Source organism: Vicugna pacos, chromosome 6 (assembly GCF_048564905.1).
Source record: "Vicugna pacos chromosome 6, VicPac4, whole genome shotgun sequence".
Lineage (NCBI taxonomy): Eukaryota > Metazoa > Chordata > Mammalia > Artiodactyla > Camelidae > Vicugna > Vicugna pacos.
The window spans coordinates 76,639,185-76,666,411 of NC_132992.1; the positions used below are offsets into that span (position 1 = coordinate 76,639,185).

The window sequence follows — 27,227 nt, forward strand, 5'->3', positions numbered from 1 at the left end:
TCTGAGGCCAACATCATGATTTTCTCATACAAGGATATTCATAGAGAGGCTGCATGGGACAGGTCCAAGACACACAATTTTTCCCTTTCTCCTGACACAAAGACATCCAATCAGAGAGCGCTGGGCACTTAATGGAAGCAAATAAGACACGAGGAATAAAATGGGAATAAACTGAGACTGCAACTACATTACAGGAAAGAGTATTTATTTTGGTAATACCCATGTGACTGGGAAGAGGGCTGAAGCCAAAAATCAGTTTCCATGGAATCTCTGTTCTGACTGAACTTCACCACCTGCACGCATGGTGGTATAAACTTTAAAAAGTGTGCAGAGGGCTATACCCTCTGCAGGGGAAGCATAGTGGCCAGCACAGAACAGCTGTCTAACAAATGGTCCGCACTGTTAGAGATGCTCCACTAGCCCAGACTGACTCGTTCCCGGCCTGGCTCCACTTTAAGATTCTGGAGACTTGCTATGTTGGTTACCTGTGGCTGCTACACCAAAAGCTTGGTGGCTTTAAACAATAGAAATGTGGTCCCTCACAGTTCTGGAACCCAGAAGTTGGAAATCAGAATCACTGGGCCAAAAGTAAGATGACAACAGGGCAATGCTTCCTCCAGAGGCTCTAGGGGAAAATCCGTTCCTTGCTTGTTCCAGCTTCTGCTGGCTGCTGGCAGCCTTGGCTGCGGCCTCATCACTCCAGTCTTCAAGGCCAGCATCTTCAAATCCCTTTCTGATCTGTCTTCGCATTGCCTTCATTCTCTGTGTGGGCAGAGTCTCTCTCTGCCTCCTATTATATACATACATATAATTGCATTTAGGGCCCACCCAGGTAATCCAGGACTACCTCCTCATCTCAAAATCCTTAACTTAATCACATCTGCAAACATCCTTCTACATAGAGCAGGCAACAGTGATTACAAAAGTTCTCAGATCGTCTCTATCACTATGAAGACAGTTGTCGTACACACTGCTATTCGGGTGAATGTCTGCAGTTAATGTATGTGATGTCACTGACAGGGCACATGTATCCAAACCTTTTGGATTCAAGTTAAAAATGTGAGCTGCCCAACAGTTTCCAGAATGGAACTGTCTAACCTGGGGGGTGTCTGCATTACCCGTGTTGAGTGGGCTGAAGCCCAGGTTCTCCTCCTTACCACCTGGCCTTAGTTCTACCAACCACTCACTCTTCCTTCCTGTTAAACACAGTCCGCGTGAGGAAACCCACGAGCTAGCTGGCCTGCTTAGCAAGGCTAGTTCAGCTAACAGGGATGTACCCTGTGGTCCTTTATTTGGTAGGTTCCTTGATGGGCAGTTGGGCATCGACAGGAGAGCTGGGATAGGGCCCTGGGATTTATTACCATTTTCTTTACCACCCTGATGCTCTGCAAAGTCCCCTAGGTTAGACACACTGGCCAAAGTGGGGCCGGATAAATACATCGGGTCTCATGTCTGCTGGGAAATCAGCCGACAGGCTCCTCCCTCAGTAGAAAGCCCCCTCTCCATAGGGCTGAATTAAATTTTCATATGGAAAAACAGATGGAATTAGTAATGTTAGAGCAGTTTTCAAGCCAACATTATGCTTTCATGTGCTTGAAAGTTGCCATTTCTTGATGTGTTCTCTAGTAATATCAATAAATCCTATATCCTTAGTACAGTGCAGGGATGCCACTGGAGTGAGGCCAGTCAGGAACTTGCCCCAGGTGCAAAGTTTAAGTGGGTGCCCAAAAAACTCAGTAATTAAATAACATTTTAAATGCAGTATTTAAAAAATATAAAATCAGCAAACTGTGGCCCACAGGCTAGCTACCTATTTTTGGAAGTAGAGTTTTACTGGACCAGGGCTAGGATTAGGGTGAAGTGTGGCAGTCAGGCAGGGGTTGGTAGGATCTTGTCTTTAAAATGCTGGTATTTTGTTAATCAAGAATTTTTTTTTTCCACACTGTTTTGACTTTTCAGAAAAAATTTAAAAATAATTTTGATTTTTTTAATTAAGTTTTTTTCATTTCAATTAAAAAGTTTTTCAAACACAATTTTTTTTTCACAATAACCATTTTTCTTCAAGACTTATATTGTGGCATAGAGCAGAAGTGTTTTTTGCATATTTCCCAATTTGTCACAGAGAATATCAAAAAGATGTATTTAAGGATCCAGATTTAATAAAATTAATAATCTTTACTACTTCATCAATGCTATTGAGTGAAATTAACTTTTTTTAAAACTATGAGTACACAGAAGCTGTAAGTTTTACTTGCCATTGCTTTTGCACCATTAATGCAAATGCCAATGCAATAAAAACAGCAAAAAAATCTTAGAATTATTATGAAAATAATTTTGGTTCCACACACCATTTGAGACGGTCTTAGAAAAACCCAGAGATCTGCCTTAAAGGATAACATTTTAATGATGTAAAGTTTAAACTCATTAAAAGTCAAAACCATTATCAATAACAAGCTAAGATCCTCAGTCCGATGGGGGCAACATAATTATGACTAACTCCAAAGTTTGTTTTGCAAAAAATATATAAGTGGTAAAGAGTTAAAGCAAATTGATCCATCTGTCATATAAACAGTTCTGAGCAATCAGGACATCTTTGAGGCTAAAGGTAAGGTAGGAACAAGATATGAAAGAAGCTGAATGCCTTGAACATAATCAGTGATCTGAAGGCATGGCTATTTTAGGGCAACTGAGTGGAGAAAGCACCCCATCCATCCGTTGCCTCCCCAGTGCCCCAAGAATGAGGGAGCAGAGGAAAATACAGTAGCAGCAGGAAGATCCAGACAAACATATCACATAGAACATCCCTGGGCTGTTCAAAGATCCTGGGGCCAGTGCTGGGTGGTAAAGCTCTCTCCTGCCACTTTCTAGCATACAACTGTGAGCAAATTCCCAAACCATTGTCTGTCTCAGTCTCCTCATGTGTCATATGAATATAATATTAATACCTTCTTCATATGGTTGTTGCAAAGAGTTCATGAGATGATGGAATTTAAGCATTGAGCACAGTGTCCAAGAGAATAAATACTCAGTGAATGTATCTTTTCAAAAATAAACATACTTCTGTACTGATTCACTACCCAGCATTCAGTAATTTTTCCCCACATACACAAATGCTTAATTAGCCCACTGTCTTGCCAGTGTTAGGTATTCAGTAAAGGTTACTTCCTCCCTCTAGCCAGACTGGGCAGCCTGTCTGGACCTGTCATTTCATCCACATGGCTTTGAGTGGCTTTCCCACCAACAATTCACTGAGAGATCTGATGCTTAAACACAAAAAGTATACATCAACATGCAAATGGTTATATAAAAATGGGAATATCTGTTAAACAGTAGAATTATGCTTTATATTTCCTTAAAATTGTTTTTATTGATGTTGAAAACACATTTGAAAAACAAAGGAATTGTTTTCAAAAATCAAAAGTAGCAAAATAGTTAACCCAGCAACAAAAACCAAACTGGCTTTTCGCCAACAGGTCTCTATGGTAGACAAAATAGTGCACAGCCTGATCCCCAGAACCTGTGAATATGTCACCTTACACGGCAAAGAGACTTTGCAGATGCGATTAAATTAAAGACCCTGAGACAGGGAAATCCCGGATTATCCTCATGGGCCCAGTGTAATCACAAGGGTCCTTAAAAACAGAGAGGAAGGCACAAGTGAGAGGCAGATCTGACTACAGAAGAAAGGCACAGAGAGGCAGCACTGCTGGCTTTGGAGACAGGAGAGGCCACACACCAAGGGATGCAGGCTGCCCCTAGAAGCTGGAAAGGGCAAGGAAGGTTTCTCCCCTAGGGCCTCCTGAAAGGAATTTCAGCTCAGTGACACCCATGTCGGACTTCCGAACTACAGAATTTTAAGATAATAAAGTTGTGTTGTTTGAGCCACTAGGTCTGTGGTAATTTGTTACAGCAGCAAACAGAAAACTAATACAGTCCTAAAGGTTATCCCAATCACCCTTGGTCTGTTTCCATGCATAGTAAGGAGCCAGGTCACCAGGGTAGCAACTGACAACTCCCCTGGCTCTCCCACAAAGTAAGAGACTGACCATGACTGACAGTCTCCACCTCTTAAGACTTGGATTCAAGAGCTCTGGGACACAAGACCGTCTAGATGCAAACAGTGACTGTATTGGAGATGGTTGGTGGTTCACACTCAGAGACATTCATTTACACTCATCAAGAGCTTACATATAGTTCCAATCACTAATAGAGAAATAAATATGCATACTTCCAGAGACAGGTCAACAGCTAGGGACAAGGGTAAAAGGCTGGAAGTGGCCCAAAACACATAAATCCTTCCATATGCTGATGCTAACAAAAACTAGTTGCAGAATTAAACCAGATAAGATCTCTGCTCTCGCCTATGTGGCCAGTGCTTCAGGGCTCTCGAGCAAACAAAATAGGATTCTGACAGCCAGCAGGCCTCTCTCATGGAAAAGCATCCCTGGTGAGCACGGACCTAAGAGAACCCTTCTAGGCCCGCCACCTGTCCCATGGGACCTACCTGTTTCTTTACGAGGTGGTGATGTGCTGGCCCAGGGGGTGTCGTCTTCAAATTGAACCCAGTTGCTGATGGCCGAGGCCAGGTCAGGCGGGGGCTGCTCAGGGCTCCCAGGCGGCGAGACTGCTTCAGAGATGAGGCCCATCTTTTCAGAGGAGTCATCGTGCTCCGAGTGGGAAAGGTCCTGAGAGCCTCCATCCACCACATGGTTTTCTCTGGAGGAGCTCTCAGACTGGTCTGAGGACGATGACGGTCCTCGGAGGTGCTCTTCGGTGTCACCTGAAACAGACACAAGACATCAACATGACATCACAGGAGGAAGGCCACTGGACAGGACCCCTGTCTCGGAACTGTCTCATGGAGGAAAAACAAAGGGTAGGCAAGGGGTGATCACAGGAGTTACCACTACAGTGGGTGAGGGCAAAGAAACAGCCATGCCTCTCTGCCTCTGTGCTAGAGGAGTGTTTTCCTAAAACCTAGGATGTCCATAGCAGTATCCATTCAGGCTGAGACTGGGAGCCTTGTTCCCTGTTCTTATCCCACCACCTACCCCAGCAGGGACTGGTGAAGACCGTGGCTCAACAGGAGAGCTTTCGTCTGGACTAGAGACATTCAAAATCAAACTTCCAACTCTATGCAGTTCAAATGACACCTGTCTGCAGGCCACACATGCAAACCCAGCACTAATGACCAGCTGAACGTGGCACCGAGGCCATTCCTCTAGCTTTGTATCACTTCATTGGTCCTGGAATATTTAATAGCCTTCCAAAAAATTTATTAAATAAGGTACTAGATCCCAACTGTGATGGTGGCTATACAAATCTATCCACATGTTAAAATTCATCAATTGTAGATCAGAAATGGTCAATTTTACTGTATGAAAACTTTTTTAAAAAATGGAAGTACTGATATGAAACTCCTTTCTCCCATCGCTAGCCAAACTGGTCCACCCAAATGTAATCAAAGCCTTTAGACAAGTACTGTCCCCAAAAAATAAAATGTGGACCACATATGTAATTTAAAATTATCTAGTAGCTGCATTTTAAAAAAGTGAAAAGAAACAGGTAAAACTGTTTTTAAGAATATATATTTCAACCCACTGTGTTGAAAATGTTTAATTCCAACATGTAATTGATAAAAAATTGTTAATGAAACATTTCACTTTTACTAGGTCCTCGAAATTCAGTGTAGGCCTTTTACACTTACAGCACGTCTCAATTCAGACTATCCACATTTCAAGGACTCAGTAGCCACGTGGCTCCCTTACTGGACAGCACACCTGTAAACTCACACTTTCCAGGTGCTGTAAATGAAGCTGAGATGATTTCAGGGGGCAGTAGCAGCTGCTGTGGAACAGAATCAGCTGACAAGTCTCTGTAAATAGCTCCCATAACCTACCTTGATCTTCATCCCAGAGCGCAGTTCCCCAGAACTCACTCTAGCCACCTTCATCATGATCGGGGTGACAAATTACTGAGCTCTTTCCATGTGCCAGTCACTGCTGTAAGCACTTTACCTGTGAGTTCATTTAATCCTCACAACCACGCTGAGGTGGTACTGTGATTACCCCTACTGCACGGATAAACTACTGCCCAGGGAGGTTAAATAAATTATCCACCCAAGGGCACATCCCTCATGCATGACAGAGCCAGGGCTGGAGCCCAAGGGATCCAGCTCCAACACCCGCCACTCTTGACAACTGTGCTTTAAAAATTGGGACAGTCCAAATTGCTGTCGGGAGTAATAACCAAAAAGACTGAGTTTAAGGGACTTTGAAAACATGAAGCTTATGTTCCTTGGAAGGAAGCAGCCAATACGTTTGGTGTTTCCAAGCCCTTGTTTGGGGCCCTAAGGTTCCTAAGATGCTTCCTCCAGGCTTCTAGGTGGAAGAATCTGCACCTGAGAAAAGTGACAAACTGGCTCTTTTTTCTCCATATCAAGATCTCACCCACAGGATGATCGAGGAGAAGCCATAACAAGCAGGCAGAGTTCTCTGTTAACCTTTTCCCTTAGGCAGTGAAAGCACTCCTTACCCTCCGAAGAGGCAGGAAAGAGGGGCTCCTCGTTAAAGGAGACCCACTCCGACTGCTGGGTAGCAATCACATGGTCCAAGGTCGTCATGCTGGGAAGGCGCTGGTCATCTTCACGCTGCTGACCTCAGGCAGACCCCAGAGCAACGTCTGGGGTGGAGGTACGGTAGCACAGTGGACTTGGGCCTGGGGTCTGCTATGGGGGTTTTGCCGAGGGTGGCACTCAGAACACAGGCAGATTAGCCTCTCTTGCCTTTGGTGAATCTGCCAAGCAGAAATCTGTTTTAAAAAAATAATGAAAATTAAAAGGGATGATCATCACATAACCAAACCACACAGGTCTAGGGCTTTCAATACTGTCCATGAGGAGATCTCTGCCCTCCCCTTCTCTGCCCTGCCCTGCCCTCACCTCTAACAGGGAAATATCTGCCTTTAGCATCGAGATCTCTGTATGTGCCTTCATATCAGACCTACAATCACACAAATTTTAGCAATTAGATTCCCAAATTTTCCCAATTACTATATTTTAGAAATACTTTTATCTATAATACAATGCCATCGTTGTAAACAAGTATTGAAACTTTTCAAAGTGCTTTCGCTTTCCTTTACCAGATGGCAAAATAAATGCACGTTATTTCCTATCAAATCTGTGCAGTTTCTTGCCTGAGGCAGGTAGCTCTTTGCAAGCCTGATTTAAATCTTTGGCAGAAATCCAACCATCTCCAGATGGTATCTCCAAGCACGACTTACCAATCAAGAAAAACAGAAATGGAGTCATCTTGCTCACTTGGAGCAAGGGGGTAGGGCATATTTGCATCAGAGGAAAATACGAGTTAAAGAAACACATTTTTACTCTAGGCCAGTTTGAATTCGTACGTAAAAGTCTAGCCTTTAGTCACATTGCAATTATGTTCCATGTAAGGCTAATGAATAGACTTACAATATTGTTTGTACCATTAGTGTCTTTTTACAACTTGAACCTAACTCTTGATCTTAGAATGAATTAGTAAAATCTAAATTAATGCAAAATTAATGTTTCCACATAAGAGCTACCATCCACCTTGAACAGTATCAGATCTTATTAACCGAATACTCATAATATTGATTTTAGTCTAGAAAAATTTAACTCATAGCCTTCTAGCTGGTGCATAATAAAAAGAAAATGTTGAAATTCTACTATAGGGTACTAACTGCATTAAATAATCGATGCTGAGGATAATCAGAATAGAAACATTTAGTAGCTTTTACTTTGGGGGGCAGAATTAAAACTATCAGTCTTGTTGACCAATACTTCCTAAAAATAAATAATGTTTGTAAAGAATTCATAATTTTCAGAAACCTATTTTCATACCATACTTTGATTCAATAGTCACTGTAGTTAGAGAGAAGTTAAGTGACTTATCCAACACTTTTGTTGTTTCCAGGGGCTTTGTTTGGTGTCCTAAGATTCCTAAGATGTTTATTCCAGGCATCTAAGTGGAAGAATTTACACGTCCCAGGATAGTGACAATTGGACTCTTTTTATTGCATAATGAGATACCACCAAAGAGTAATCAAGTAGAGGCCATAACAAGGAGGTGTGTTAGATGCACCACATTAGGAAGTGATAGATGTAACCCTTGAGCCCAGGTCTTCTGATGCTGAAACACTCTTATCTTTGGGTCACAGCCATAAACAAAAACAAAAACAAAAACAAAACAAAACAAAAAACTAGAGACTATAAATAGACTAGCCCCCAGCTAAAGTACTTCACAAACATCAACTACAATGGAACCATAATGAAATGATCAGTGAAACTCAACGGAAATCTGCCAGGGTATCCAAGCTGTACAGAGAATGGAAAGCCCAGAAATCTCTCTTGCAAGTCCCTCTCCTAAGATTCTTACCAATCACGGGACCAGACATGTGCAAACAGCCTTGGGAGTGACGGCTCCAAACCAGATCTCACCAGAGAACCAGGCAAAGCCCACAGACCCAAAGAGCTGATCTAGTGGGCTTCTCCCATCTTAAGCCTTTCTCAAGTCCGTCAAATGTTGGCATCCCTCAATGTGATAAATGGCTGCAGGCCAAGAGAAGATGGTAAAATTGAAGAGTCAGATTCCCCCTCTCCCAACGACAGCAGCATGTAAACCAGCGCCAACAAGGACAAAGCCACAATACAAGCTCACGAGCTGACATGTGCAGCGTCACAGCTTGATGGGGAGACATCCCACCCATCCCGTGATGATGAATCCAGCAAAATGAATGTGGGTGGGGGAGGGGAAGGGGGGACAAGAAGGAAAAGGGTGAAGATAATGGAGGAAACATCTAGAAATTTTAGAGCTCGAAAATTTTAAAGATGAATAGTCCAGCTCTCAAGTTTTACAGATGAAAAATGTGAGGCCCAAGGAGATCAGGTGTAGCAACAGCAGAGACTGAGACAGACCCAGGAGTTCAACTGCCTGGATGTGAGTCCTGCACAGTCCTTAAGCCTCAGCTCACCCCAGTGCAGCAAGAACAGCAAAACTCACTTCATAATTCTAAGAATTAAGTAAGATAATATACTCCAAGTGCTTAGTCCTGGGAGTGAAAAACCGTCTGTAACAATGAAGACAGTCATAGCAGGTGAGTTTACAGATGGCTTACTGTGTGCCAGGCCCCATTCCAAGCTCTTAATAAATGTCCGCTCTGGCCTTCGACCCCAGGTAAGTGACTCACACTAACAAGCTGTGTACCTCCTTGTAAATCTTGGGACCAGAATGCAAATTTCATGAAACCCCTCCCTTTCTGTCACTTCCACATTCTGATTTTAGTGATTTCCCTTTACAGTCATTTTTTAGAACGGTTCTCCCAGATGCTAAGTGGAGTCAAGCAGGCAACTTCCTCTTTACAGATACAGATGCATTCGGCTGAGGGACCAAGATAAAGACTCAGGAAGTATGAATGAAAAGAAGAGCCCGAAAGATTTACCTACCCTTCCTCAGCTTGTCCAGTCCAGATCCAGACATGGGCTGGTAACAGACGAGTGGTCCCAGGAAAGCCTGGTGGAACAAAAGTGTTACTGGGAACCTCCATCACAACCCTGTGAAATGGATTCTAGGAACCTGTCATGAAACAGCTACACGCAGCAGACCCTGAGATGCTAGACCCTACGGAGCGCTGGGCAAGCAGCTGGAATCCCACAGAGAAACCCAATCATTGTGAGGCTAAGTTCACCCTGGAATGGGTTTCTCCGTAAAAACCTCACCCCATTTTTAGAACATGAATCATAAAGTGAGGCTTGGAATCACCACAAATGAGTAGTGACTCACAATTAGCACAGTGCTGACCAAGAGACACTAAAAATTTCACTGAAGTTCTCTGGGCTGCCCTTTCAGAGAGAAGCTTCTTCCGCAGCCCACCTTACACACTAAAGCTGGGGGGTGGAGAATGCAGCTGGCTGATAAGATGGGAGACCTAGAAGACCGACATAAGATGTATCTATTTCCAGGATGCAGTCATGAGTCCTGTGTGTGTAGAAATGTGCCAGGCACCCTTAAGATACTGACCCTCAAGCAGCTCACCATCTAGCAGGGAGATGGAGATGCTCAGAACAGCGAACACAACAAACCTGGGAATAACTGCCCACTGGAGGACATACCAGAAATGCTGCGACAGTTGGACCGTAAGGGCTGGAACCATAAGGGACCGAGCAGGTTTTGGGATTTGAAGGACGCCCTTGGTTCCAGACCACCAGAAGGGAAGAGTAAGGCATCCTTGGGACGGGGTATCAGCCTAAGTGGCGATTAAGAATCAGACCGTGTGAGGGCGTGTTCCTGGGCCAGTGAAGAGGTCAGTCTGATGAGAGCTGAGGTATCTCCTGGAGAGAAAGGCTGATGGACCTGAACAGCTGAGGAGAAGGGTTCTGTGGGAAATGGGAAGCTGCTGAAAAGTTTACGAGTGGAGAGAGTCTCAAGAAATGTGCTTAAGGGACTTTCCTCAGACTGTCCTGAGCCAGGAGTTTGGTGATGGAAGCTATCAGCCAAGACAGGGCCTCAGTGTGTCCCACAAAGCCAGGGGCCAGCATCAGCAGAAACAGGACTGGCTACTCTGTGCTAGGACCATTCTAGACCCTGACAGTACAAGGAAGAATGAGACAGCATCATTGGTCTCTAGTAGCTTAAAGTTCATTGCAGGGAGGTATAACAGTGACATAATAACACAACAGGCTCTCTAACCTATTGTGACGGGTCAGCCACCACAACAATGACAGCACCCTTGCAGAGAGAGAGTCAGAGTGTTAAGAGACTACTGAGGGCTTGAGCAGTGGGAGGTCATGAGCTGCATCTTAAATTGGAAGGCAGGCTTCTCAGTGAAAGGGAGGAGGGACAAAGGCATTTGGGGAAGAGAGAACAGAGATGGCACAGCTAGATCACAATGAGTTTATCTCCTGTTTACCTGAAGAGGGTGGAAGTGAGATGAGTGCACTGGAAAAGGAGGGGTTGAAACAGTGACAGCTCTAAATTTCAGAGAGAGTTTGAACTCTCGAAACTGCCCTTTCTGTTCCCACTGCCACTGCCTTGGTTCAGTCCCGCATCGTTTCTCATTCAGGCAATTACTAGCCTCTTACCTGTCCCCTGCCTTCAGCATCATCCCCCTCTAACCTATTACCCAACCTAGTAAGCCAGCAGGGCCTTCCTAGAACTTGAAAATGTCCATGCCACAGCTCTGTTTAAAAACTCCTCACAGCCACAGACCCCCTTCCTCCTTGCGTTAGCCAGAGTCAGCTTCTGTCGCTTGCAGTGAAGAACTCCGATGTACAGTCCCCTTCCTTAGCTCCCACTAATCCCACTTGTCCCTTATCCCCCATGTCTTCTGTATGCTGATAGTATCTTACTCATTTATCCGGTTATAATGAACCTGCCTGCTAATGTGGCCATTGTGTCAATTAGCCTGAGAGCTCCCTGAGGAAAGGGACTGGATTTTCCTCTTGTGGATGTCTCCAACTCTTAGAATAGGGTCTGATATTTAGCAAATGTTTATTGAGTAAATATCTGAATAAATGAATGAGTGAACAAATTAACTTGTTTTACCACATAATAGGTAGCCTCTTTAGGTCTCCTGAGCTGGTAAATGCTTTAGAAAGGTTAATTTAAACACTATGTATAAGATAGCTTGGGAAACAATCTGGATACAGGGCAACATGTCCATTCTCCTTTCTCTGATCTAAAATTGTACTATTCAATTCCAGTACAGTAGCCACTAGACACAGGTGACTACTGAAATGCGGTTGGTCCAAAGTGTACACACCAGATTTCAAGAAGTATAAAAATGTGTTAAATACCTATTTAATAATTTTTATATTGATTACATGTTGAAATGGTAATATTCTGGATATACTGTGTTAAATAAAATACATTCTTAAAATTAATTTCACCTCTTTGTTTTAAATTTTTAACGGGGGAGAGGTTAGTAGGTAAGCAGTAGAGCTCATGCTTAGCGTGCACAAGGTCCTGGGCTCGATCCCTAGTACCGCCAATTAAAAAAGTAAAATACAAGCAAAAAAAAAAAATTTTAATGGGGCAATTAGAAAAATTTAAATAATACATATGTGGCTTGTATTATATTTCTGTTGGACAGCATGGATTTTAAACAATCCATTCTTTATTTCATCTTTGTTTTTATAGGCTATTTTATACTAGACATAGAATTTGAGATTGACTTTTTTTCTCTTCAGGATCCCATCTTTTTGTCCCTATTATTTCTGATGAGGAGTTAGTTATAATTCTTATTTCACTATTATATCTTTTATCTTTAACTGCTTACAAGATTTGATTTCAGTTTTCAGCAATTAACTATGGCTATGTCTATATGTAGTTTCCTTATAACTCATCCTACTTTAAGTTTGTGTGATATCCTGAATATGTATGTCAATATTTTCATTAAATTTGGAAAAATTTAGCCACTATTTCTTCAAAATGTGTTTTCTGCCCCTTTCTCTCCTGCTTCTCCTATTGATCTACCTTCAAGTTCCTTGACTCTTTTGTCATCTTCATTCTCCTCTTAAGCTCATTCTGCAAATATTTCATCTCAATTATTCAACTTTTCCATTCCAAGATCTTCATTAGATTATTTTATAGTTCCTGTTTCTCTGCTGAGATGCCTTTTATATTCACTCATTTTGATAATATTTTCCCTTAGTTCTTGGAACATATTTATGACAGCTTCTTCGAAGGCTTTGTTCGCTCAATCCAACATCTAGACCATTGGGGTTTAATTTCTGTAGACTGTTTTTTAAACTATGGGTCATGTTTTCCTGTTTCATTACATACCTAACAATTGTTGATGACACATAAAGACAGTCTGGATTTGATCTCCCTCTGCAGAGTTGATTTTTGCCAGAAGTCAAACTGCCTGCTCACCTTGCTCTTGCATAGGCTTAGTCTTCCTTGTTGGATGAAATCTGTGAAAAGCCCAAGGTGTTTCCCAGGGCGCTCTAACTACTGCAGGACTCAAATTCCAGACTCAGTTTGCCTTGACAGTACTTGGTTCTAGGCTTTGTTAGGGTGGATTTAAATTAGGCCCTACTCTAGAGCAGGGGTGCTCTGCGGTGATGGCTCAATCTGGCCTTCCTTCTGCTTTTTTTTTTTTCATTTGTTTAAAAAAAAAAAGACATTGGAACAAAACCATGCTTATTTATTTACATGCTGTCTATGACTGCTTTTGCTCTCCAATAGCAGAGTTGAGTAGTTGTGAGAGACATTGTATGGCTTAGAGGGCCTAAAATAATTACCATCTAGCCCTTTACTAAAAAAAAAAAAAACAAAAATAACCCCTGCTTAAAAGCATAGACTTTGCCCTAAGACACAGACTTTCTGTGTCTTTTCTGGATGCTTGGGATGTGAATAAGGTATTAAGGAGGTCTTTCCAAGGTGGCTGGGCTGGACCACCAGCATCCCTCAGTATTGCCTGACCTCTAGTGTCTCTGTCCCATTCTCAACCCTGGAGCCGTCCCTTCTGGGAAATCTCACATATGGTTTCAGTCTGTACCATTGCACTCTAGCCTGGCCAAGGACTCCCTGGGTACACTCAGATACACTTCTGTTCCCCTTTCCCTATGCAACCCTCTCCTCTCCAGTGCCCTGCCTGCGGATTCCAGATGCTTCAGTCGCCCCCAACTCTGATCTCTGCTTCCTTAGCTCAGAGGACTGCTGTGCTCAGCGGAGACTAGCATTCTATGCTGCAGTCAGGAAGTTTCCCCTGGAAGAGAGCCAAGGGGATCACCAGGATCACCTCATGAGTTTTCCTTCTCTCAGAATCGAAATATGGTGCTTTCTGTTGACCCATATCTGAAAATGGTTTACCTTACACATTTTTGTCTGGTTTTGTGATTGTTTACTGCAGAAGGACTAGTTTGTTAACCGGTTATAGCAAAAATTGGAAGTCCTCCCCTGAAACATTCCTAACTGACTTGTGCCCACTTTTAAGGAAAAAAAAAGACTAGTTCAGATCATCTAGAGTGATTTTATACTGATGTCCTGGAAATATTAATTAGCAGTTTTATAGAACTTTCATAAATCACATGAAAAGGAAAGGAGGGTTTCGTATAGCCATGTGGATTAAATCTACCCCTTCAGAGCTGGGACAATGTTTTATTTTATTAGGTTAGCTATGCTACATAATATCATAACATAATTCTTGCTTGGTTGGAGGCTATTTAAATCTGAGAACTTAGTGATCTTTCTTTCATCTCTTTGTCATATGTATTCAACCAGACAGCTACTTTAAAAATCTCTGCATCCACTTGTTGGGTTTTGAGGTTACTGGCAAGTGCTAGCCAGTCAGCTATTAAGGGTTTATGCAGAAACATCTTAAACTAGATCCTGGTGCCAATTCCAAACCCAAAGTAAAGCCTCAGCTTGTTCCTGATCAAGGAAAAGCAACTAAAGGTCAAAAGGAAAACAGGGAAGAAAGGATGAATGGGGAAAATAAGACTGCATGAATTCTTTGTGTTTCTTCAGAGCTTTCTTCTAAAATAAGACATCTAACAAATTTACACTGAGCATTGACCACGCACTCAGAAATGTGCTCAGTACAGTGATGCAAAATAATGTCAAGCATGGTTTTATACTCTGCAGCCTCTGTCACAGTCGGATACAGAAATCACAGAAGTTGAATCAGGAAGTAAAAGTAACCAGGCTGCTTGCTTCATAAATTCTCCAAATAAACAGAAGCCCGGAAGGCCGGATTACCCTATGACAAAGACCTAAATCAGATTAAGGACTTGGAACACTGCTTCTCTTCCTTCTCCTTTCAAATTCTTTTCCTTTATGTGAGAACAGAGTTCACTGAAACACACACACACACATGCACTTTAATTAACAGGTGACTTGATCTTCCTAAAAGGGAAAAATAGAGTGACTCTGGTGGTCTGTTCTTCCTATTTTGTTACCATTTTTTCTTTCATTCTTTCATTTAAATATTTATTTTTTAAAAAATATAAGAGAATGATTACTAGTCTTCCATTGGAAATTGGTGAAAAGAATGAATGTCACAGCCTCAAGTCAGGCATACAGGAGAAAGAACTCCAAAAGGAACAAATGTCATATTTCAACTGTAGTCAGTCTCCATAAACTCACTCCCCTCTACTTCTCTCTTTCAAGCATATACACCACAACCCCTTATCCCTAAAGTCTGTTTCTGCCCCATCGAAAGTCACATTATGTGTGTGTGTATACTTGCACACAGATATACAAATACATACACATATAAATACATATATTTGTACAGGCACACATATAGGTATACCCCAAGATTATAAGTTATATATTTTTACATATTTATATACAATTGTAAATACTGTAGTGTGATTTTTCTTCAAAATAAACAATCCTGATGGCTGTGCTATCTAACAGCTCCATGGCTCTGCATTCAGAGTCAAGGATCTAAGTCACACTTGACTTGAAAAACAAGTTGCCACTGATCTCGGTGCATTCCTGAGGCAGTGACCCTGAATGACATCCCTAGGTAGCTGAACACTGTGTCACATTCAGTGAAAGACGCTGGTAGGAGGTCAATCATGCTGTAAAGTTTGCAGAATACTTTCTAGTACTTTGAACTCTTAGAAAATGGTCTACTCTTGTAAACTCATCTTGGTTTACTTCAGTTTTATACCTGGAATAGAGATAACATTTCCCTGTATGCAAGTAGGGGAGTTGGTGTGGATCATTTCTTTTCATCTATATTTTGAAGCCGTGAGTCTGTCACTTTGGATATTGCATTACAAGACTGTCAGTTCCCTAGGAGTCTACAGGAGCTTTGTGGGTCCCAGTGGTGGCCACATTTCCTGGGCACAATCCTAAGCCTTTCCAAGAAGCTTAACAAAATATTATTATTATATTTCATTGAAACTAAGACGTCATAGATTATAAAATGCATCCGATTTCAGAGATTATAAAATATTTTAAAATTATATGTATACATACATATATTTCTTAGAAGCAATGAAATATATTCTTATTTTTATAGCAAATACTTACCAAAAATTACAATTAGTATATATTTCCAGGATGAAAAGAAATTCATAGATAATTTCAACCCATTTTTATAATAACCCTGAGATAAGCAAACCAGATATTTCTCTCACTTGATAGATAAAGAAACTGGCTCAGAGAGGCTGCTTGACTACTCTAAGGTCACACAGCTAACCATGACAAAGTTGGGACAGGATCACAAGTCTCTAAATTTTGCACTTTTTCTACTATACCACATTCTGCCTTCCAGAAAATAAGTATAACAGATATGTTAGCCATATCACCAACATCCATTTTCTCTTATCATCCAGCACTGGAGGACGGGTGTTTATTGGTTGAGCCAATCACAATAATTCCTATTCCTACTTTCCCAGCCTCCTTTGAAGCTAGGAGTGGCCATCTGGCTAAGTTCTGACCAATGAGACATAAGTGGAAGTAAGGTAAGAAATAAAGCTCTGGGAAGTGTTCTTTGTCTTTGTTTATTTTGCATACGCAATAAAGGTAACAGATATTTCTCATGCTGCCCTAATCCTGCTCATTTCCTCTTTTTTCCTGTCTTGCATATAATCATGATGGCTGGAGCTACCATAACCATGAGGAAAGGCTAAGAGAACCACAGAGTCACTGGCCCTGATGTCACTGAGCCACTGAATCACTATCAGCAATTACTCATCTTTATATTTATTGTTATGTGAAAAGAAATTTAAGTTATTATAATCAAGCTTTCTGATACATGCAGGTAAATGCAATTCTAACTAATAAAGTAGGAGACAGAAATTGTGGCAAGCAGATCTCTGCGATGACCTGCCTCCAAGATCTCCACACCCTAGTGTTATTACTGTGATTATGTCATACTGTATGGCAAAAGGGACTTTGTGGATACAAAGCTACTAATCAAATGACCTTAAGACAGGGTGACTTTCCCTGTGAGCCTAACCTAATCAACAAGCCCTTTAAAAGCAGAGAGTTTTCTCCGGGTGGTAGCAGAAGAGGAAGTCAGAGAAATTCAAAGTGTGAGAGGAAGGGTAGGGCGAGGATCTGAGGGTAGCCTCTGGGGGCTGAGAGTGGTACCCAACAGAAGGCCAGCAAGAAAAAGGGAACTATAATCCTACAACCACAAAAAACAAAAACAAAAACTGAATTCTCCCGATAACAGGCATAAGCTTGGTGGGGATCCTGAGTTTCAGGTGGGAACACAGTGGCCAACCCTTAATTTCAGCCTGTGATACTCTGGACAGAGAATCTACTCATGCTGTTCTAGCACTGTAGTTTAAAAATGGGGGGAGAATTTATTCTGGAGCTCAAAATCTTGAGGGCCTGGATATAGACTTCTTTAAATCATTTCCCAATATGGACAAGGGACTGAACTTCAACTAAAATAAATTATCACCCATAGTATGTAGTAAATAAAAAATAACAGAAAGTAGCAAAACCCACTAAACTTTCCATGTAGCACTTTGGAACATATTACATGGATTTCTTTCTCCAGAAGATTTAATTTCTTTTTCTGCTTCACTTACTTTGGGCACTGCAAAGTTAGCTTGCCTTTCCAGAGACATGTAGCCAGGCTGGAAGGGTGATCATTTTCAGTGCAAGAAGTTAAACAACAAATCTGAGGTGCCCTTCCTTTGAACCTCCAGAGGCCAATGAACATTCAACCAGTTTTCTAGAACAGGAATGATGATGTCATACCAGTGACTCTTCAAGGAGGGGTGTCAGCATTTTGGAAGGTGTTGGAGATGGGATGAAGGAGAAAAGTTTTAAAAGTAGAATCGATTGTGGTATCTTCTCTCAGACTCTTTCTAAAAACAGGCTATGTATTCATCGTCCAACAAATTGTTAGTAAAGACCTGCTAGACAGTCAGGATACAAAAGTAAATAAGATAGATAGAGACCCTGCCTTCCAGGGGTTTCTATCCAAGAGAGAAAAACAGGGATGAGACAAGTCAACTACAAACAAGATTTCTGCAAGTCGACAAATGGTTCAGACAAGGAATAACAAGCAATCCTGTAACGCATGGGATGACAGGAGCTTTCTTTGAAGAGGTTACATTTAACTACTACTTGTGAGGATGAGAAGACACCAACCATGACCAGAAGTAGTGAGTATTCACGGTAGAGGGAATCGAAGCCACAAAGAGTCTGAGATGGGAAAAAGTTAACAAGAAAAGACTTGAACTGAGCACAGAGTGGGCAAGGAGCGTGGGGCGTGGGATAAGGTTATAAAGGTAAACATGGGGTCTTGTGGCCCAGATTTAGGTGTTTAGATTGTATTCTAAGCACAATGAAAAGTCAGTGAAGGATTTAAAGAGGAGCAACAGAACTCAATGTGCCTTTTCAGAAGCCGAGTGGAGAACAGAGTGGAAGAGGAAAGAATGGAAGCAAAGAGAATAATTAGGAAGCTACTGTAATAGGTGAGGCAAAAGATGATGAAACAACTCAAGTGCCCATCAACAGATGAGTGGATGGACAAAACGTGGTGTATACATATACCGGAATGTCATTCAGCACCAAACAGGAAGGACATTCTGACACGTGCAATAACATGGATGAAAGGTGAGGACATACATTAAGTGAAATAAGCCTGCCACAAAAAGACAAATACTGTACGATTCCACTGACATGAGGTCCTGAGAGTAGTCAGATTCATAGTGACAGAAAGTAGAATGGTGGTTTCCAGGGGCTGGGGTAGGGGATGGGGAGAATGGGAGTTACTGTTTAATAGGTACAGAGTTTCAGTTCTGAAAGATGAAAAGAGCTATGAAGGTGGATGGCGGTGATGATTGCACAAGGTGCATGTACTCAGTGCCACTGAATAGCACACTTAAAAATGGTTAAATGGTAACTTCTATGTTATATGTATTTTAACACCATGATGCTCCATCCAAGTCCTAAGGCCCCATGACTCCAAATAGACAGAAAAGAGGAGGGAGCCCGAGTGAGGGAAAGCTGCCATGCTCTGCCCTTCAGTACAAGGGCATGTGGGAGGCAGGAGGCCTACACCAAGCAGGCCCCTCTATATCTGGCCATTTACAAACAGGTTGGAAATGAGCATTTTCTCTTTGAGATTCTTTGAGTCTCAGGCTTGGGAGAAAAAAAATGAAAACGTTGTTAGACAATTCAGTAAATACAGGAACAAATGTCCTTGGTGATAACTTTATCAGCAGGAGAGGGGCAAGTACCAGGCATGTCATAACAAGGGCAGGAATTTCCTGAAACCGCAGGGAATATTCCAATTCTGAATAATTAGTAAGCGAGAGAACGTGGGTGAGAGCACTCTGTAGACTGCAGAGCAGGATTCATAAAGTAAGCTCAGCACATCGTTGTCAATCAAGTAGCAGAGAGTGGAAAGGGCCAGGGGCCCTGAAAACAAAGTCAGGTGCTTTGGAGCCTCGCCAGGGTGGCCAATCATCCTTCCCCGTGGCTGGTCAGGGAAGCAAAAGCATGGGCAAAGGAAGCAGCTGGAGTGGCTCTTGCTTTCTTAACAATGATGCCCACAGACCCGTCAGCCACCTCCTCGCCCTGGACCCAAGCACTCTCACCTGCAGGCTCCCCTCTGTCATCCTACAGATCATCTCCTTTGTTCCTCCCACCAACCTTCTGAGGTAGGTACCATTACTAATAGCACCATTTTTGAGATGACAAAAGCCGAGGCCAGAGGGGTCAAGTAACTTGCTCAAAGCCAGAGAGCTGGTACATAACAGTGCTGGGACCCCAACCAAAACCATCCTGACTTCGCAGACTTTTCTCAAACAATTCATTGACTCATTTGTTCAACCAGCCAACGAGGATTAAGAGCCTATAGTGTGCCAATCCCTGAGTCTAGGCTAGAGGTGAGGGGTAGAGAAATCAATAATACAGAATTCAGGAAGGCCAATTAGCCAGTGGCCTCTTACTCATGAAGCACTTCAAATACTATTAAGAAGGAAAGCACACATTTAGTCGCAGAAATACACTGAAAGGATCGAGAGATATGCCTTCTACAACCTTAAATTCATGTCCCATTACGAAACCCTCTGCACAGAGAGTTCAATGAATATCATTCGTAACTCCTATAGGTGCACCTTGTGTGTAGCAAAATTATATTGTTTCTATGTGTATGAGTTTGAATTTGGTTAAATGCAAATATACAAAAAAGGTCCTAATATTTTTCTTACCCTGTCTTGGAACTTTTTCAGTCTTTAATATAATGGGAACCTCAGAATAAAGAAGGAACATAGGTCTTTCTCCACCAACTCTAAGAGGACCTAAATTTAACTGACAGCAAGGGTTACTATGGAGAGTGACCAAAGGTCGCAAGGGTGGGGTGGGGGCAACCAGGGAGGCTTCCTGGAAGAGGCTATATCTAACCTGGCTCTTGGGAAGATAAACAGCACAATTTCTGCAGTCAGGCAGGCCAAGTCCCCTCACTGCTAAGTGTCATCATGGGCATGTCTCTCAAACTCTTGAAACCTGAATTTCACATCAGTTTCAGAGCTTCCTGTAAGGATAAAAAAAGCCACTGCATGGAAGACTCCCAGCACCACGAACGCTAAGTGCTGCACTGATGTTACCTATTACCATCACTCCTTCCGCTAATAAAGGGCGAGGAGGAGTCAGCCTGGTAAGGAAACAAGGCAAGAACTTGCTGATTTCACCCCTGTGGTCGTGGCATTCAGGAAGCGAAAGTGCGAGGGCAGGGTGGGGGGAGTCTTAGAAATTCAGGGAAAAAAGGACGTCGTGGTGTGAGCTTCAGCCTGAGACAGGAAACAGCCTGGCTGGCTGGATGTGAGGCACTAGTTGGCCTGGAAAGGTCTAGTGAGAGGAGGTACTGGAGGCAGGGCCACCACGTCAGATGACTTTGGGGCCCCACTGACGTGGTCACCTACATGAGCAGTGTCTGTGGAGTGCATATCACACAACCAATGCTGAGGGCAGCAGCCCGCCCAGGCGGGCGCTCCACTGGTCCCTGGACTTGGCTGCTGCAGGCACCAGCCAAGGTGTCCACCGCTGGTGTGTCCCGACCATCTGGGCTATTTCAGTCCATGGAGGGCAGCAGTGTGACCAGCACCGTCACCAACCTCTTTGGACTTTATGGAAACCATATGTAAAGGAGTCCAGCTGTGACAAGAGAATCTGGGCTTATCCCAGTTTACAGCCCAGCTACAGGAACACGGAACTTTCAATTTAGACGCTCCTGCCAATGGTCCCTATACCAGGATGACAAGGATTAGAGGAAATAGAGCTCCAGGCCACAGATCTCAAGCTTGGTGGGCGGCTCTATCATAAAGTTAGCTCAATACAGATCTGCGTAGAAAAACCACAGTGCTTATCCCCCCAGGCAGATGAGAAAGAGGAAAGCTATTTCCCCATCCTTCCCTCTTCGGTAGAAATGAATCTTCCCTCCTGGGCTGAACTATCAACTCCTCTTTACTCTCTCCACTGCAGTGTGTTCAGCATCCCTCCCTCCCAGACGCCCTCCGCAGCACTCCACCACGCCCCCCTACCCTAATACTCCCCCAGAGTTGCTGCACAACTCTGGGTGGTGCCAGCCACAGACGATGCAAGGGAGAGAATGCTGCCCCAGGGGTGTAAAATCCAGCAGCCCCCAGACAGCGCACACCCTCCCAACCCCCCATCCACATTTTAGAAAAAGCAGGGAAATGTCGAATGTTTAGGAAACTCTGTGTGATTCCCACATGTTCTCCAACAAAATACCCAGCAGGTAAGCACTACTTCCATGGAAGATTTTTACCAGGCCTTTCTACCCACTTTAGCAAAATTAAAACTAGACCTGAGATTTACCAAGGAATCACCTCTTACGAACCAAATAAATCCTAAGAACTACAAAATCTCACCTTAAATTTGTTTTCTACACAGAGAAGAACATTCTATCATTCCCAAGTTGTACTTTAAAAATAGAATAACTACTATAGCAAGTGTCTTTTGATGGCTTCCTCTGTAAGACACTGTGTTGAGGGCCTTCTATGTATTATCTCATCAATCTTCAGTTCCACAGACGAAGTGCTATTGTTAGTGTCTATTTTCCAGATAAAGAAACTAAGGCTTCAGTCCTTCTTAAGGCCACACAAGTAATAAGTAGAACTTACTTTAAACACAGAATATATCACAGATTCTCATAAGGATCAATTTTCATTGCTTTATAATATTCCACTGCATCACCAACATTTAAAGATACATGCTTGACTTATTTCTTTTTTTTAATTAGAAAGATTTTTAAAAATAGGAAATCATGGAACAGATGGCCAGTCTGCACAGGAACCAGATCACAGTTTCTAAGTGACAGATCTTTTTCTACTAATGAACCCACCTGCCCAGTTCCCTACATGAGGATGCCCAATGCAGCACAGGCAAGGAAGGACAGGGGAGGCATGACTGAAGGTGTAGACTCCTGCCAGATACACACACTAGAGACTGCCTGGCCTGTGCTGTTCCTCTCTCTTCCACCTTCACTGGTCTCTGTTTCTCTAGAGAAATGCTAGTAGGTTTGAATGTATCTTAGGCTGAATTGCTGAGAAAACAGAACCTAAGACCAAGCTTCTATGCCAGGGCTTTAGAGCAACCCCAGGGAAGCCAGAGTGAGGGAAGAAGAGAAATGAGGCAGCAAAAGCAAATATAAGATGAAGTGGGACTGGCTGGGGCTTCACAAGAATCATAGCTTCTTGCCTGGTCCTACGGGACATCCCCAGAGAGGCTGTTAGGAACTGCAGCAGCTTCAAAAGCTTCCAGCAGAGGAAGTGGTGCTAGGAGACGGAATGAATCTGCCAGCTCTTGCTGATTTCTTGTTCCCCTTGGTCAAAGTTCACTCTGTGGTGACCCAACTTCTCCACATGTTTGGGACGTATTGTCTGGCCCCTCCAGCAGCAGGCGGGGAAGCCAGATCCCATACCCTACAGGGTGGTGCTTCATTTGAGTCCAGAAGTGGTGGGAGGGACTCCAGCATGGCCTTGGATGGCAGGATGGTAGAGGCCAGTAGAGATGGGCACCACCACATCCCAGAAACAGGTGGGGCTAAGAGGATCTGAGTTGGTACCTAAGCGGGAGCCAACACAGGAAGGTTAAACCTGGATAGAAATCAACGGTGGTACACAATCCCCCCCACACAGAACACAGAGATGATTTCATAGGTCTTTTTGAACTCTGGGCTATTTGTGCTCTGCAGGGTCTTAGAATTCTAACTGTCATAAGTTACCACCCATCCATTTCTTCATTTCTTCACTCATTCATAGCATTCAATCAGCATCTCCTATTGTCAGGGACATTTTAGTGAAATTCTAGGGAGACGGAGAGGGCTAAGACCCAGACCCTTCCTGGAAGAGGGAGACAGGCAAACAAAAGACAATCACAATGCAGTGTGACCCGGGCTACCCCAGGAAAACCTAGCAGCGCCAAGCACACCGAGGAGAGGCCCCTAGCCCAATCCTGGGGTGAAGAAGAACTGTGGGGAGATGACACCTGGGCAGGGGCTCGAAAGACAAACAGAAATCAGCTGGAGGTAGAGGAAAAGAACATTTCAAGCTGTCAGTACAGCATCGATAAGAATAAAGCAGGACAATGCAATATGGTCAATTAGAGGGTGCCACCTTACGTAGTGAGGTTAAAATGGTTGTGTTAACATGCAAAACCACTGTCTGTTACCAAGAAGTCTGTTCAGCAGACATCCCTGACTCTTACATTCACCCCCAGACCTCCCTCCTACCCAACCCCATCCCTGAACATCACTCATCCCTTACCCCAACTCCTAAAGTACATTTTGAAGATGGGGTCAGATCTGGAGGTAAGGTAAGGCACCGTGTGAGGGGAAGATGGGGCTAAGGAATGAGGTTTGAGTTCAGGGATGGCCTGAAATTCAGGGTCAGTGTTAGCAATGGGGCAAGAAGCAGGGATGGGGTGATGATGTCTGTTTTGTACATGACTTAAACCCTTGAAGTGTAACAGTCTTTTTATAAGTCCCCCACTCAAAATAGCTGTTAATAAAACGTAATCATGTAAAGCCTAGGAGATGAATAAAAGCACATTGTGTTTTCTGAACTATAGATGATTCAGTCTGACTAAAGCAATGAGCCAGAAGGAGAGCAGTAAGCCAGGAGGTTGAAAAGATGGGGAGTCAGGTCAGACAGGGCCTTGTAGGCCATGCCAAGAAGGTTGGGTTTAGTCATAAAGGTAATGGAGAGCAATTAAAAATGTTTAAATGAGGAAATAGCATGATTCAGTTGTATTTTAGAAAGATCCATTCTGGAAGCAACGAGGAAGGTGGACTGGAGGGTGGGAAGACCAGCTAGTAACTACAGCGATCAGGCATCGCAAGATGAGGGATAAAGCGGGGGAATGTTTTTAATGAGCCATTTAAGACTACACTCATCGAGACATGGCGATAAAGTCTATTTGGGGCTTATTTAGGTTGAGGGGTTGTGACGTGGTGGGTGGATGGAAAGGGTCCTGGAAAACTGGATAGATTTTTGCGTCATTCACCAAGACAAGGATTTCAGAGGGAAGAATGGTTGGGAGGGTGGCAGGGACTGATGAGTTCAATTTTGGACCCCGTGAGTTTGACAGGCGTGCAGGACGACCCCACTGAGCTGTCTACGGGTTCTGTTAAACAGACCCGTCGAGAGCTCAGAAGGGGAGAGATGAGTGTTGGTAACACAGATTGACAGGTCGGCCGTGGGCTTGGATTAGGTCACCCAGAGAGAATGTATAATATGAGAGAAACAAGAACCGAGGGTGGGAAGGTCAACATTTATGTGCTGGGCACGGGGAGAAACAGCCACGTGGGAATTCACTCCAGATGCCTTTTCTTGTCACATGGTGGAGGCCCGGACCAAATTCAACCTTCCGTTGCCGGGAAAATCAACCTGGTTCAGTTAAATCAAGGGGAAGACCAGGTAAAAGAGATACTAGTGTTGGCTACAACTAGTGAACTCTCCAGGTAACACAGAGATAAGGGAGCTCTGTGGGTTCAAGTTTTAAGACAGAGAGGGAGAAAAACAGGAAGCATTAGAGAGAACCGCAGGGGCACGTTGCCAGATTCCCAGCTTCCCAGCCCTGGCGGAAGTGAAACCTCCCTCACCCTTCTGCAGCTCGGGCTTCTGTGGGTGCAGCTAAGACGTTTCACATGCTTACGCTGGTACTTCCACTACAGGTGCACTTCATCCACCAGGACGAGTTCTCTAGGCCAAGATGCACTCAAACATGAAGACCTCCCCCCTAGAACTGGTTATTTGTCTTCTTAAAAAAAAAAAAGTATAATTCTCTGGATCTCTTTGGGATCTAATTTAAGCCAGAGCCCCTCCTCTCCAGGTAAATACACATACATGCAACATTAGTTTTAATTGCAGGCACTTCCCAGATCTCTTTTCTAAAGGCCCTCCATGAATCCCCTAGGGATTCTCCGCACTTGCTGTTAAAAGCTCCACCCTAGGACAATTTATCTAGCTCAAGTTGCTTTCAGACCTTTTAAAACAAAGCAAAACCATCCCAGAGGAGCAGAGTAGAAGGCAGCCAGGCACTGTGGCTTCTACTGACCCTGAACTGATAATTCCTTATTTCCATTTTCAGTAGTGCAGAGGATATCTCCTTCCCTTTTCTCAGGATCCCTCCCCTCCCGCTGCCCCCCAGCAAAACAGACACATAGGCATCAAACCAAAACAACCCAGCCAAACACTCAAACTCAGGCTGAGGCAGTGGGCCTCACGGGCTGCAGCTGCAGCAGGGCCCGGGGCGTTATCCTTGTGAAGCTGGCCCCTCGCAAACAAGAAACATCCCCGTTCACGTCTGCTGGCTGCCAGCAGGGGCACGTGGGTGTCTCCAACTGCCAGGGACAGCAGCGAGGAACGGGGCCCCCTGGGTGGCCCTGGCACAGTGTGAAAGTTGAATAAGTGTCTGTTCACTGAGGGCTGGCCCTACTTCCGTAGAGCGGGGTCTTGGGTTCTGATGGGTGACATGCACTGTTGACACCTGGCGCTTTTTTATGGACTGTAAATGTAGAGAGCAGATACATTAGGAAGTGTCGCGGCTCGCAGACAAAATAATCCTCATGTTATAAAATCTGAGAAACTTAGCACCTTGAAATGGTGACAGCTCATCCATCTCCACACCTAGTGTATTTCCTTCCTTTAAATTAATTTTTCTAATTTTTATTTCTCTCTCAAAGCTTGCTTGCTTGCTTGCTTTCAAAAAGGAATACTCTCACTGAAGAAAATTTGGAAAATATGGAAAACCAGTATAACGACTGGTATGCTTCTGAAATGATCCGAATTCTAAAACTTCCCTTTGCATGCACCTTTTAGGCTTCCCAGGGACGCTGCTATTGTTTAAGGGTAGAGTTCCAATGTGGGGGCCGGGGCCAGAGGCTGTCACTAGAGACAAATGGGACAGAATCCTTTGACCTTGTGACTGCCTGGCTCTCACCTTGTGGCTAAGAATTATTTATTCTATTGTTTTTTTCCAAGTTGAAAGAAATTTCCCACAGTTTATGCCTATTCTTCTTACTTCCTCAACCTGAAAGAACAGAAAGAAACATTTAATCACTGGAAACTCTTTCCTATTAATTCTTCTGCTTCGGTATTTCTAATGTTTTCATTCAGTCCTCGCACCACCCACCTCCATCTGGAGAAGGTTTCTCAAAAATTCTAGTAGGGATTTAGAAACCAACCACACTGTCACATAGATTTGGTCCCGTCACCACTAATAGTAGTATTTCTTTTGGTAGACGTTTCACTGACAGTAACTCTTGCAAAACAGAAAAGCCACAAATTCGAAGCATATAAACCACATATGCAAACACAGCAGGCATTCTAATTAGAGAGTTGAGAGACAAGACTTCAGAATTTCATTCTCCATATCTCTTGGTCCTAACTGAGCTTGGAGAGTGAGACTATAAAAAAAAAATTCAAAATCATGTTATTTGCTGAGTGAAATCAAGTGTCTTAGATGCATTTTCCAAAAAGTATAAAACTTGCATTTAAAAACAAGTAGGGAGGGAAAAAATAAAAATAAATAAATAAGAAACAAAGACAGTAGGGAGGATCAGTTTATTTATTGGAAAAGAGTGAGAACTTCCTTTCCCGGCACATAGCGGGAAAGAGCACACGTGAGGTGAGCGTATGTAATACTGAAACGCTGACATCAGCAGGGATATCCATTTTTCCTGTTTCAGTTTTCAGGCCTCTGAATGCTTGTGCATATGTGATTCATGAACAAGTT

The 27,227-nt window shown here is 43.3% G+C and overlaps 1 protein-coding gene across 5 annotated transcripts in view; it reads right to left on the bottom strand.

The window, feature by feature from the left end:
- Positions 1-27,227, bottom strand: part of STON2 (stonin 2) — a 140,827-nt gene that overhangs the window by 104,677 nt on the left and 8,923 nt on the right. For 3 of the 5 annotated variants that reach the window (XM_072963541.1, XM_072963542.1, XM_072963539.1), the window contains exons 2-3: positions 6,535-6,810; positions 4,505-4,780 (exon numbers count right to left, since the gene is read on the bottom strand). In XM_072963541.1, the coding sequence (XP_072819642.1) occupies positions 4,505-4,780; positions 6,535-6,622 (364 nt within the window). In that variant the 5' untranslated portion in view covers positions 6,623-6,810. Of the gene's footprint in view, positions 1-4,500; positions 4,781-6,534; positions 6,811-9,484; positions 9,552-27,227 lie in introns of those variants that run through there. The other 2 variants (XM_072963540.1, XM_072963543.1) reach the window with 2 other exon arrangements.